Source organism: Alexandromys fortis, unplaced genomic scaffold (assembly GCF_014885135.2).
Source record: "Alexandromys fortis isolate MF-2015 unplaced genomic scaffold, M_Fortis_MF-2015_v1.1 scaffold_1, whole genome shotgun sequence".
Classification (NCBI taxonomy): domain Eukaryota; kingdom Metazoa; phylum Chordata; class Mammalia; order Rodentia; family Cricetidae; genus Alexandromys; species Alexandromys fortis.
This window is the reverse complement of record NW_026067927.1, coordinates 11,167,703-11,180,334: the sequence shown is the minus strand read 5'-3', so window position 1 is coordinate 11,180,334 and position 12,632 is coordinate 11,167,703. Positions and strand designations below refer to the sequence as shown.

Here is a 12,632-nt window from a genome sequence, read left to right as displayed (position 1 = left end):
CCAGCACCCTGGAGCCCAAGGCTTACCTTTCCCACATAGTGGGGAAGTGACATATTTTTCTCTTCATCTATATGCATTTGATTCCAAATCCAGTCTCTCTTCTGGCGCTGGAGGACAGGCAGCCTGTTGTGGGTGTCCAGCTGGGGAAGGTTAGGGCCTGCCATTGCTGCCGCTGCCAGAAGGCCCAAGAAGGTGCCCAAAGCAGCGGCCAGCTCTGTTAGCCTCTGCATCCTTCCAGGAGGAACTGATCTGGGGAAAGAGGATAGATAACATCAGGGTACAGTGGCCACTGCCCCAGGGTGTGAGCGACTCACTCTAGGAACCAAAGCTTCTTTGCCTCCCCTCTCCTTTATCTGTAGCTCAGCTGAGCCAGACTCTGGACTAAGTGGGGAAAGCGATCCCCAAAACGATTTCTCCTCATACCCACATAGGCTGGCATGAAAGTGGGCACAGGGGAATGAGATCCTCCAGAAGTTTGGGAGGGCACCTGGAATACTGGTGCTCATGCTCCCAAAGCACCATGGGGACACTCGGATTATTGCCATTTTACAGATGAGGGAATCAAGGCACAGAGAGGTCAACTTTGCCTTTGATTAGGAGGTGCCGCTGAGCATGAGCCCAGACACCGACCACAATCAGTCACCTTCATTGAGAGCGCACCGCTTGCCTGGCTCTGCTCCTAGCGCTTTAGACACACTGTCTCATTTTCTCTTCCTCCCGACTTCCAAGGTTGGTGTCATTGTGACCCTCGTTTTACAACTGAACTGTGACACAGAGACACTTAGTAACCGTCCCCAAATCACCCAAACTATAAGGATCAAAGCCAATACTTAGACTAAATCTGTGTGGCCCCAAATTCCAGTTTTTTCCTGATGCCTTCTGTGTCCCACCAGCTGCTCTGGGGTAGAGTTAAAGGCTCCTCCAAACACCCCTACAGCTCACTCCAGTCTGAAAGCCCCTTTGGTACTGATGCTGCCTTCAGTAGGCTCCTAGGAAACCCCAGACATCTTCATCTGGGGGTTAGCCCTTTGTTCTAGAGCTCACCGATGCTGGCCACTTTAGAGGGTGGCTGGGGTGGGAGTTGAGAGACTGTGCACGCAGGCGCCTTCATAGCTTGTTGGTCCAGTGTAAAAAAGAGCCTAAGGTTATTTATATATAAATAAGGAATTTTGTGATAGAGATGGAAGATGCGCTCTGGAAGGTCACCTGTAGACTCGGAAGGTGGCTCCCCCAGAGATCAATTCCTGCCTCTCTTTTAAGTTTCAAGAATGGAAGCTTCTTGGTGGCAGAGGCCGTGTCCGTGGCCATCACCATGGCTTCTCAGCCCTGACCTCCCCTGCCACCCATCCTGGGTCCCAGTGTCACTGACCTGCAGTTCCTAGAAAAGTATGAGAAACGAAAGTATGTGTCTGGAGAGAGCTGAGAGTCTTCAGGGAGCTGGGAGGTGTGGCCTTTTCCCTTGCTATTAAGGGAAGGGGTGGAGCCTGTGCTTCGTAGGAGGTTCGTAAACTCTAGTAACATCATCTCTGGACCATTGGCGCCAGGCTGGCCTCAGAGAGGCCTGGGCTGTCTGTGCTGACCTTAACACCCATGCTTCCTGCCCCTCAGCTCTTCCAAGTCTCTGGTAGAAGAAAGTGGACTCCAGTGTCCCAGAATGGGGCCCCGAATACAGGTGCTATGTGCCTAAGGGAGGCTCTCTCTCCCCAGATCTCGACTTCTTTAGCCATCAACAAAGGGGTGTGCCTAGAACATTCTGGGGGCCCTTGGAGTAAGAGGCAGGCATCGGACAAAGGGGTGGAGGAGGGTCGTGGGAGCAGAAGTCCTCTCCGGACTCTGGTCCTGACTCAGGGGGTTGGCAGTGTGATCCTCTGCCTCTACCTTGCAGGCACGGCTATGTGAGTCATTTCCTTCTCTTGCCGGGGAAGAACTGCCAGGCCTGGGGTTTTCTGTTCCCCTCAAGTAAGAAGTGACTAGGAAATGGAAGAGTCATATAGTAGGAAGTGAAACAGAGAAGGAGGGGAAGAGTTCTCAGGCCTGGGGTAAGCCGAGGGCGAGAGCCTCAACTCTGCGCTGCTGCGGGTGAGCTCCTCCTGGATGCTGGACTCTACCAGGCCGTGCAGCACCGCTGCCCTGGAGCTGTTCGCCACACTGGGGCCAACAGGAAGATAAGGCAGTGGGAATCCCATTGGGAGCTGCAGCTCTGAGAAGGAAGTGACCCTTAGAGACTAGGAGGCCATGGGTGCCCTTTCAGAGATGCCCTTCTTGTGTTTTGTGGCACTGGGCTGTACCATTGAGCTACGCTCTCAGCCCTTAGAGAAAATTATTTAAGGCCATGCCTGAGTGTCAGTTCTAAGATGGCCAGGGGAGAAAGAGGATTTCAGGATGCAGCATCAGCAGGAATGAAGCCCAGATTGAGAAGAGCAGCTACCATGTCTGAGGAACCAGTGATGTCCCCTGGGTAGGAAGGAGATGAATAACAAGAGCCCAGGCACCGGAGAGCAGCTCTGTCGGTGTGGTAGGTGAACGAAGTCCCCCAAACACCCATGTCCTACACACGGGTACCTGAGATGTTACCTTATATGGCCAAAGGGACTCTGGGCAGATATGCTGAAACGGAGGATCTTGCTTGAGGCTTGGGATGGGGAGTTGACCCTGGACTACCCAGGATAATTCCAGGGTCTTTTGAAGATAGAGGCAGGAGGGTCAGATTCAAAAGTAAGATGTAGTTAGGCCTGGTGGGACAAGCCTGTAATCCCTGCTTTGGTGGCGGTGGCTGGAGGGTCTCAAGATCAAGGTCTTCCTTGTCTGCAGGGTGAGTTCAAGGTCAGCCCGGGCAGCCTAGGGAGACCCTGTGTCACAAATAAGGATGTAGTTCAGTGGGTAGACTGCTTGCCCAGTAGGCACAGAGCCTGGGTTTTATCTCCAGCACCCTGCAAATGAGGTATGGTAGCACATGCCCATAATCCCAGCATTTGGAAGGTGGAGGATCACAAGTTTAAAGGTCACCCTCAGTCACATAGGAAGCCAGAGGCCAACCTAGGACACATGAGACCTTGCCTCAAAAATAAAGTGAAATGAAAAAAAATGTAAAGAGAGGGCTCGGGATGTGGTTTAACTTGTCTCGAATATGTGGAGGTCTGGAGTCCATCGTCACAGAAAGAGACAGTAAGACTCGCCTGAGGTGCTGAGAGACTACCAGCTATGGGAGACAAATGGCCCTCAGAGCTGGAAGAGGTCTGGGCAGGAGTTCCTTCCAAGGCTTGGAGTGGGGTCACATCTCTGACTTCAGCCCTCTGATCTCCATTTCAGATTCCTGGCTTTCCGAACCATAAAGTGATACATAAACATGTGGCTTTAAGCCCTCAGATTCAGGGTAGCTTGTCGCTGTCATCGGAGGATTGTAGCCTGCTTATCGAGCTTGCTCCTGAACACACACTCCTTGAGTGGCACATGCCTATAATCCCGGGACTTGGGAGGCGGAACCGGAATGGCTGCCGGAAACTTGAGAGCAGTAGCAATAATACCCTACCCAATCATTTTCTGGGAGTTTGTGTGGATCATGTTGTCTCTTAGATCCCCCTCCCTGCCCTCCCCGACCTCTGTTCTGGACCATAGTCTCCCCCGAGAAAACTCCTAGCCTTGGCCTTGGCCTCTGGCTGTGTTTGGCCAAGAGGTGTCCAGCGGGTGCTCTCTGGTTATGGGAGGAGAGAAGTAATTAGTCCACTCCTTCCCCATCCCTATGTGGCCGCATTCTCCACCATCCCAGCTCCCAGTGGGCAGCATCTGCGGGATTTTGTCTCTGGGCTCTGCATGTCTCTTCCCTTTTGCCCCTTCAGCTTCCTTCCATTGCTGGTCTCTGGGTGCTTCTGCATGCACTGTGGCCCCTGTGCTCCCTTTCCCCCACCCCGTAGCCCTTTATAGGGCCTATATTGGACACTGAGTTCCCTGTGGGGACTTTTATGACACAATGAGCAAACATAGTTTCTTTCCTAGGACCTGTTGGGATGAGTGAAGGGTTCTGAGGGTTGACAACAGCTGCCGGCTATAGGAAGACATTATTATATTGGACTTCCATGAAGCAGAGTTCACTGACTCACAGGGGACAGTAGCCTGTTGGTGGGCTTTGGCTTGTCACCTAGAGTTCTCAGCTGACCTTCTACTCTGTGTCCAGCAGAGGCCTTGTTATGAGTCCTTGAAAAAAAAAGCCACTGGCCCACAAGGTCACCAGTAATTTCTCTAGTAGGAATGGTCTCTGCTCTCTTGGCATCCCTTACATCAGGGGACAGGGAGGTCCACTCATTCAGCGCTCTTTGTCAGTCAGACATTGGTGAGGAGGCAGGGCTATGGGCACTTGGGAGGTAGGATATAGTACGGATGTCTCCTTCCCAAAGCTGGAGCCTGGGGTGTGGAATGATCTGGCCTCCTTGAGCATGTTATCTGATTTAAACCTTGTCCCAATCCTCGAAGGCAATTACCAATAGTCCCCTTCGCCAATGAGGAAAGGAAGGCTCCATGAACTCAGACTGGAATGGCCCTTCTCAAATCAGCTCTATCTCCAGCAGCGCTGATCACGATAGCAGTTCTCAGCGCTTGGCTCTCAGAGAGACCTCTTCCTTTAAGTTTTACACTCTCCCCAGCATGCCCAGGACACAGACATTCCCATTCCCATTTTGCACATGAGGAAATCAAAGTCTAGAGACTGCCCAGTGCACGATCGGCCTTCTTCTAAGTTTTGACCTTCATATGGCCTCAGAGGGACCCAGGGGACTTTCTAGTCCAGGAGCCACACTTATTTGAGTCTACTGTCTTTGGTGTTAGAAATTTAGTAGAGGGGAAGGGTTTTGTAGGACAACCATGTTCCCCCCTTCTGTCTAGGCATGGGAGCTAGGATGACTGTGGTCTCATCAGGAACAAAATCTCCTGAAGGTTTAGCCCAGGTGACCTTCTCTTTATGCCCCTTGCTTTCGCCCCGGAGAGTCTCATCTCTCAGCCCTTCTTACCAGCTTCAGAAAGTCTTCAGGCTGTCTTTGGTTGGGATCAGTGTCCCAGTGAGATCTGGAAGGTTTGAGGACTAGGCTGAGCATCCTGGTTGGACAGCTGGAAACTTGTGTGAACACAATGGCCAGGGGACAGGAAGTGCCTAGTGGCTCAGCTGTGGGTGTGGGACATTTAGGAGCTGCCCATACTCCCTGCCATCCAGGAGCTGTGACGATGCCTAACTCAGGGGTCAGATAAATTCCAGAAGGATGACAGTGCCTGCTGCGCCTTCCGTCAGACTAAGGAGATCCCAAATTAGGAGACAGAGAATGTGCCAACGTTGAGCACAGCCAGAGCCCAGGACAGGCGACGATTGAGTCTCTGAGAACCTGAGTATGGCTGAACTCAACTATGCCCCGATAGGTAAGGATCTTGGAGGCTCTTGGAGTCTGTGTCCAGAGTGCCCATGGTTCAAGATGTCAGAGACAAGATAACCAAGCCAGAGTCTGGGGATCCAGAGGTAGCTCTGAAGGCCAAGATGTCGGGGCATCCTAGTGGCTCTGTCTGCTGTTCTCTGGGTTCCCTTTGAGACTCCAAGCATAGTCCTAGCTATGAGACCTTAACTCCAGGACCTCCTATTCTCATCAGTTTGATGCATTCAGGTCACACTACACCCCTTCCCTGCAGGAAGCTCAGAGGGTACAGATTACACGGTCACGCCCATGCTAGCCCCTACCCTATACAGGCTCTATGTCTGTGGACCGCCGAGAAGGTGGACTCAAACCACACCATACACAAACATGAGAAGTGTGCTGGGAGGGAAGGATTTGAGAAGGGGGTCGAAGGCAGAACTGGCATGCAGCCAGAGTCCCAGGAGGGAGCCCCCCTTTTTCTCATGCAACTCCTATGGGAGATCAGAGAGAGCCCTCCTTTCCCTTTGTCTTTATAACACATCTGTCCCTAGGACCTGTCCTCAAAGGGGCTGCGAGATAGGCTCAGCCTGAGTTCTGCAGATGTCTGACAGACAGTTTGGGCGCAGCTGAAGAGGGGCTGTGGAGGTCCTGGAGTGACACTGGGGCTCCCTGGGACTAGACTCTGGCTTTGTAGCTGAACAGATGTAGGAAATTTGGCTCCAGCTTGAGCTCCTCAGCGGGGCATAAGGCCAGTGTCTTGGGTTTGCTCTTCCCTGGCCACAGGCATCCAATCAGAGCCTCCCTTCAACCTTAGCAGATTCTAGCTGCAAGGTTCTGGCTTTGGGAGGCTGTTCACTATCCCGGAAGGTTCTGGGGGCTGAGGAAAATGAACTAACTAATTGACTAACTCTCCCCCTCACTTCTCCCCACTCCCCTCTCTCTCTCTTTGGAGCCTCATATCCTTCAAGGACCCTGTCTAAGTCCCCAATGGCCCTGCATACAATCTTGTTCCCACAGCCACTCTACAAAGGGAATTCCTGTACAGGCCTTCCCCTCTATCTGGCCCATGGCCTTCCGTGAGGACAGGGGCTGGATCTGGCAGCCAAGTGGAGCCCCAGGGAGAGCCTCTGAGGATGGAATGCTCAGCCCCACCCCAGCCCCCTACAGACTGTGGCCTCCAGCCTGGAGGCCTGGGTCAGGGATGAGGGGCAGGGCGGTGGGCGGAGATGGCTCAGAACATGTAGGGGGTGTGCCTGTGTTCAGTGGCTTTGGAGCCTGAGCTCTGTGTGTGGCCATGGGCAGTTCTTGCCTGCCTACCCCACACTTGGAGCCTCAGTTAGCACAGGGGTGGAATCTCAAGGTACATGTGCAGCCACACCCTTCTCCAGCGATTCCTATATTGTTTTCTTGAGGACCCATGTTTACAGCTGGGGTTTGTCAGTGTGGACATTGGGAGGATGGAGGGGTGGCACCAATCAGCTATGCACGGGCCTCTTGGGGGCATAGTCCTCCTTTGTAGCTCAGTTCCTAGAGGTCCCAGACCTGCTGGTTCCCTGGGACTGTCCCCTGGCTTGGCTTGTATCTTCACTTGCTCCCTTCTGAGTCTCCCCTGTCTAAGCTCTTCTTTGAGCTCCTGAGCCAATTAGCAGAGCATGTCCCCTGCCAGCCCTGCCAACCCTTCTTTTACCTTCCACCCTCCTACCCCTTCCAGCCACAAAGCATCCTGAAGGCTTCTAGAATGCTAATGCTTGTCCTATCCTGGGTCATTCCTAGCTTTGTTCCCTGGGCGAATGCAGCCCCAGGCCACCTCCTCCAAGCAGTCTTTGGACCTCTGCCCGACCTCTGCTTCTTACCCTGAGCATCCTCTGCCCAGAAACATTCTAGGTTCAACTCTGTGGAATCTCCCTGGGGCCCAGTCTCCCATTCTGCTTCTGATTTAAAAACCACACAGTACCATGGGGTGGTCAGAACAAACAACCTGTGGTTTAACTGAAAAAGTTCCTGCTTCTTCCCCCCAAATCCCCTCTAACAGCGGTCACATTGCTAGCGCTCATACGATTTGATTCTTTAGGACAACGAGATCATCTTTCATACAGGTCCCCAGAGAGAACACACATACCCCTTCGCAGTGAGCCTCTTCAGGCATGGCTGCCACACTAGAGCTCACAGGCTGTTGCTACTCACCTCTTCCCACACCCGTGCCAGACATCACTAGTCAATCACCAGTTTCATGCCTCTGAATATTTAACACAACTTTCAAGATAAAGATTTCCAATAGGGCCAGATCTTGTTTGCAATTTGAAACTGCTTAAATGCTGAGTCTTTAAGAACTAGGGCATTCAGAACCATTGCTCTGACTCGTATGGAGAGGCTCAAGCATCAGGAAGAGGATTCCCACCCTGGGGAGCCTTTCAGCCTCCTCTGAGTTTCCTGACGTTGGCCGGGAGCAATGGCTGGGCCTCAGGGCCGTATGTTTTTGCCTGTTTGAACCTGCCCTGCTGCTCATGAAGTTTGTGGTCTTGGGTCTGATTTTTACTGCATCTGGGCTTCGGCAGCTGCATCTATAGTAAAGGCAGCAAAAGCTGCATCCCTGAACAGGAGGACCCAAAGAGGCAAAGCCCAGCACAAGTGTTCTGGTGTCTTGCTTGACCTCCGCCTGTCTTCTCTAGACTAGAGCTGTGCCTTCCCCTGGCTGCCTCATACCTGACCTCATTTCCTGGTGTTGCCTTAGGATCATCTCCTGGTCCCCTGTTTTATCCTCAGGGGATAATGTTGTTCACCATTGTCCAGCCCTGAGCCCCATTTCTCTCTACTAGCCTGTGTATCTGCTGGTCGGGGTGTGTGTGTGTGTGGGGGGGGTCTTAAGAACCAGCCTGGCATCTTGGCGCATGCCTTTAATCCCAGCAGTTGGGAGGCAGAGGCAAGCAGATCTCTGTGAGTTTGATCCCAACCTGATCTACAAGAGCTAGTTCCAAGACAGGCTCCAAAGTTACAGAGGAACCCTGTCTTGAAAAAAAAAAAAAAACAAATAAATAAATCAATAAATAACCATCCCCTGACACACAGCGAGGGGAGGCTGAGTTCCTGCGAGCTATGCTAGTCTTCCCAGAATTCCAAGCTCCCACTCTTCAAGAGGCACTCTGTAATTTCTCCTGTCAAAGCCAGCTTAGATCAGGGTTATGATGGGATTTTTGTATTTTCCCAATAGCAGTAGAATCAGTCCTTGAGGGCAGTCCCTGGGTCCCCTTGGCTCATGTTTTGTCCTTATGCAGGCTACTTTACTGTGGTCTAAGTCATCTGATGGTCTCTGAACTACAAGATTGGGGTATGGCTACGGACTCAGAAGGCAATGCTCTCTCTCCTCTCCCCCTTCCACTTTATGTGACCTCAGAATGTCTCTTTAGCCTCTCTGGACCTCAGAGGTCCCATCAGTCACATGGGAATTATTCATGTCAACTGAGGGGTACAAAAGAGGTGAGGAACGCAAACTGGGGCACGGGCTTGAGTTTTTGCGGGGATGCTGGCTCCCGTCGGCAGTCTCTGAGGTAACCGTGCGACCGTGAGTCATCTAACTTTGGGAGAGAATAAGTGTGGCCCTTCTGGCTTCCTGCCCCATGTCCGGCCCTTGTTTGGCTGCACAATGGTTCAGCTGAGACTACAGAGTGGGCAGCTTAACCCCTTCAGGGTACTGGGAACGTCTCCCAGCTCCTACCTAGCTCTGAAAGTTAGAATTGGCAGGGCTCCCCTAAGGCTCGGGTGCTCCCAGGCGGCCCCTTGGGGTCACCCAGTATTCTCCAGGCCGTAGATGACTGGGCTCAGGGCGGATGCAGAGAGTTTTGTGACTCCCTGGCCCAAGTGAGGACAGCTAATTGTTCCGGGCTGTCACAAACCTTCCTACTACTCAGCCCCCGCGCCCTGCTCTGAAGAGTCAGGAGCCCACCAGCCTGTCAGATCCTCCAAGCTTTCCGTGTGTCCCTGTCACCTGCTCTTGGAGCCTTGCCTGCCTATCTCTTCCCTCCAGGGGTTGGTAACAAGCACAGATGCTTGAAGAAGCTTGTGGTGTGGGTAGCTGGAGTATATGGCCTCTCTCTTCAGCTCTTCCCTGAAAGGAGGTGAGAAGGGGGCTTGTGCCTGTACTTTGAGATTCTCAGTCATTATAGGATTCACAGGTACCTTCTGCTCTGGGGCAGTGGGGAAATCCACACGATTCCCGGGCAATCTGCCTGTCACTATGAGCCATTTCCAGAGCCAAGGGTGTAAACCACACGCTCGGACTTTGAAGATGTTTTCTCTAATTTAAGTGCTAGAAGCCAGAGACCCAGGTTAATCACAGGCACCAGAATGAGCCTGGGCTGTGGAGGACGAGCTCTAGGTTCAAATCTTCATCCCGACTTGTTTCCAAAGCTCAGTTGCTCTCTCTGAGTACAGAGAGACTCTATCTACCTGCTTAGGACAGGATAGCAAATCTAGTGGCCATGGTTCTGGATTGTTTTTCTGCATGGACCATCTCCACTGCTCCCCACAGATTGTGGCTGAAATTGCACCCCAAAATGGCCTTTCCTAATGAAGGTTTGGAGACCTTAGGTAACCTTCCCAAGGCTACACGGAAACGAGGAGGCTGGATCAGTGCCGAGGGTCACTGTCTCTAAGCCTGGCTTTTGGTTCAGAAGTCCTTGTCTTCAGGGCTTTTCAGCGACTTTGCTGAGCTGCACAGCCACAGGGGCTCTTGGGCTCCAGGCCCTGAGTATCTGGTGTTGGGGGAGAAACGGCAGGCTGCCTTCCTGCCTGAAGCCGCCAAAACACCAATCGGCCCCGTGAGTCTGCGGGAGATGAGGGAAGAGATTTCATAAACAGGACCCCCAAGTGAACCTCAGAATGCCCATCTTAAAAGTGGGAGACACTGACAGAGGGAACGAGAGGCCCTTTCAAGCCTTCCAAATCCCACCCGTCCCTTGAGAGACGATAGGGGGCAAGTCAGATCTTGGCAAATCTATCCCTTTAGCTCCGTCCTTTGGGCAGAAGGCAGAGGTAGCTACTTTTGGTAGACAGGGAAGGGCAGAGTTATTGTTTGCCTGTTCCGCACAAAGCAAATCCCACTCAATTCCAGGGCACAGGCAGTCCTCAGCTCTAGCGTGCTGAGTGACACTGAGAATCCTGTCCTCTTTGAACCCTACTATCCATAGAAGCTTCAGGTCACCACTGGAGTCTCACTGACTTGTAAGACTGCCGAGTCGTTCTCCCGCCTGGCTCTGAGATCCATGGGTGTTCTTGCGCACTAAGAGTTATACGCCCCTTAGCCCTACTCTGGTCCCAGAGGAGACTCAGGCTGTTGTCCCCTGGGAGGTCCTACCCTGCTCATCCTCCATATGTACAAGTCAGGACCCTCCTTGTTTGGACTCAACAGGGCAGGAGAAGAGGGAGCTTTGGGAGCCTCACTTACCGGAGCTGAAGACTCTCCTCCACTCCTCAGACCGTCTGTCCAGGGCTGAGCTTTGTGTAGAGCTCCGCTGATTGCCTCAGGAGGGGAGAGGGGAGCCACACCCAGCCTGGGAGGGAGGCAGGTTTTCCAACTGGCCCTGGCCCACTTCCCCTTGGGATGGTTTCCTGTTATTGTTCCTTTGTGAGCTGCCTGCAGATAGGCAAGCCCTATGGTGGGCGGCCTCAGCCTGGCCAGCCTGGCCCTGTGGAGGCTGTGGAACTGCCCTGGGTATTCAACTCATACCTCAATTCCAGGTCTCACCCCTGGGGTTCTGAGCTAGCACTGGCTGCAGGAGCCCTGGTCTTTTTCCGGAGCCTTCAGCCATACCCTGAAGGCAGGTGTCATGTCCCACCCTTTATAGTGCAGACAGCTGGGGCTTAGTGGGTCTGAGGTAGTCCCAGCCAGACAGAGTAACCAAGACAGCTACCTCAGCCTCTCCACAGAGCTGGCTTTCTACAGTGATTCCATGGTATGGTAGGATGGAAAGGGGGCTGTGGAGGCCTCAGGGCTGGCGTGGCTTAGAAATGGGACAATCACTTTAAGCACTGGAGTGTCTGTTGGCTTCTTCTGAGCAGGGTGGTGTGGGTTTCAGTTCCAAGGCACCAGCCTGAGTACTTCGGTAGGCATCATCTCCCTTTATGGATATTGGGTGAGGTCAAAGAGATGTCGCTTTACCTCTGATGCGACTGTGGGCCAGTCAGGGTTCCATGCCTCAGTTTACTCATCTGTAAAATGGATGCAGTCATGGGCTTGAATCAGCAGAAGAGGAACTTAGAAGACGATGGAGCAGAAGGTGGTCCAGAATTCCTGGAAATCAAGACGTTGGGGAGATGACGTCAAGGTTCTGTTTATTCATTATGGAGAGGGCAGTGAAAGTTTCAAGGTGCTGGCCCAGACTAGCTAACTTGCAGTCTGACAAGGCAGGTCCCTAATTGCCCAAGTTTCTTCATGGGTAAAAGTTTTGGAAGTCACCAACTTGTCCTGATATTCAGTGAGGCAAAGGGGGACCATAGAAGAGCAGGCCTTTGCCGGGCATCAGCACAGAAGGGGTGGGGGAGGAGAAGGTTGTCTGTTTGGGGCAGGTGGTTTTGGAGATGCCCATTAGACACCAAGTAGAGACACAGGGTTGGTAAGCAGAGGTAGGTCACATCCGAAGAGGAGCCAAGCTGGTCCATGGGAGTAGGGCCAGTTTGTGAGGGAGGGGGTAGCTCATCCTCTGAAGTCTGTGGATCCATTGTGGGATGGGACGCTAGTGGGGCCAGTAGGCAGATGGCTGAGTTGTCTCACGCTTGGTAACGGTGGGACTAGGACAGCTCCAGCCACTGGATTTGAAAAAAGAGGTCAGAGATTTGACCACAGCAGGTTGAACAAAACCCATTGGATGTTGGGCTATTCAGGGTGGGGGTGGGGGACAAGGAGGCCAAGTCAGTGTAGCCAGTCGTTCCCTCCAGGTTCCCCGAGAATTGAACTGGAGCAGAGGCACAGAGATGGCATCTAAACCTTGATGGAATATTTGGGTTCCGAAGCTATGTGAAGACAGATGGTGACCTAAGAGTTAAGGAGGGCAGCCTGCTGCCAGGGGAGCTGTCCCAGGAGCTGAGCAGGATCCATAGTGTTCAACCATTGTGCATGTGCATGCATGTGTGTGTGTGCATGTGTGAGTGTATGTATGTGTGTGTATATGTATGTGTGCATGTGTGTATATGTGTGTATATATGTGTGTGTATGTGTGTATTTATGTGTGTGAGTGTGTGTATGTGTGT

General features: G+C 52.6%; 1 protein-coding gene across 2 annotated transcripts in view; it reads right to left on the bottom strand.

The window, feature by feature from the left end:
• The window catches only part of Cdh5 (cadherin 5), a 37,368-nt gene extending 26,437 nt beyond the window's left edge, over nucleotides 1-10,931 (bottom strand). Inside the window, exons 1-2 of one of the 2 annotated variants that reach the window (XM_050144211.1) lie at nucleotides 10,831-10,931; nucleotides 27-249 (exon numbers count right to left, since the gene is read on the bottom strand). In XM_050144211.1, coding sequence (XP_050000168.1) covers nucleotides 27-230 — 204 coding nt within the window. In that variant the 5' untranslated portion in view covers nucleotides 231-249; nucleotides 10,831-10,931. Of the gene's footprint in view, nucleotides 1-26; nucleotides 250-1,369; nucleotides 1,417-10,830 lie in introns of those variants that run through there. The other variant, XM_050144212.1, reaches the window with a different exon arrangement.
• Nucleotides 10,932-12,632: the final 1,701 nt, after the last annotated feature.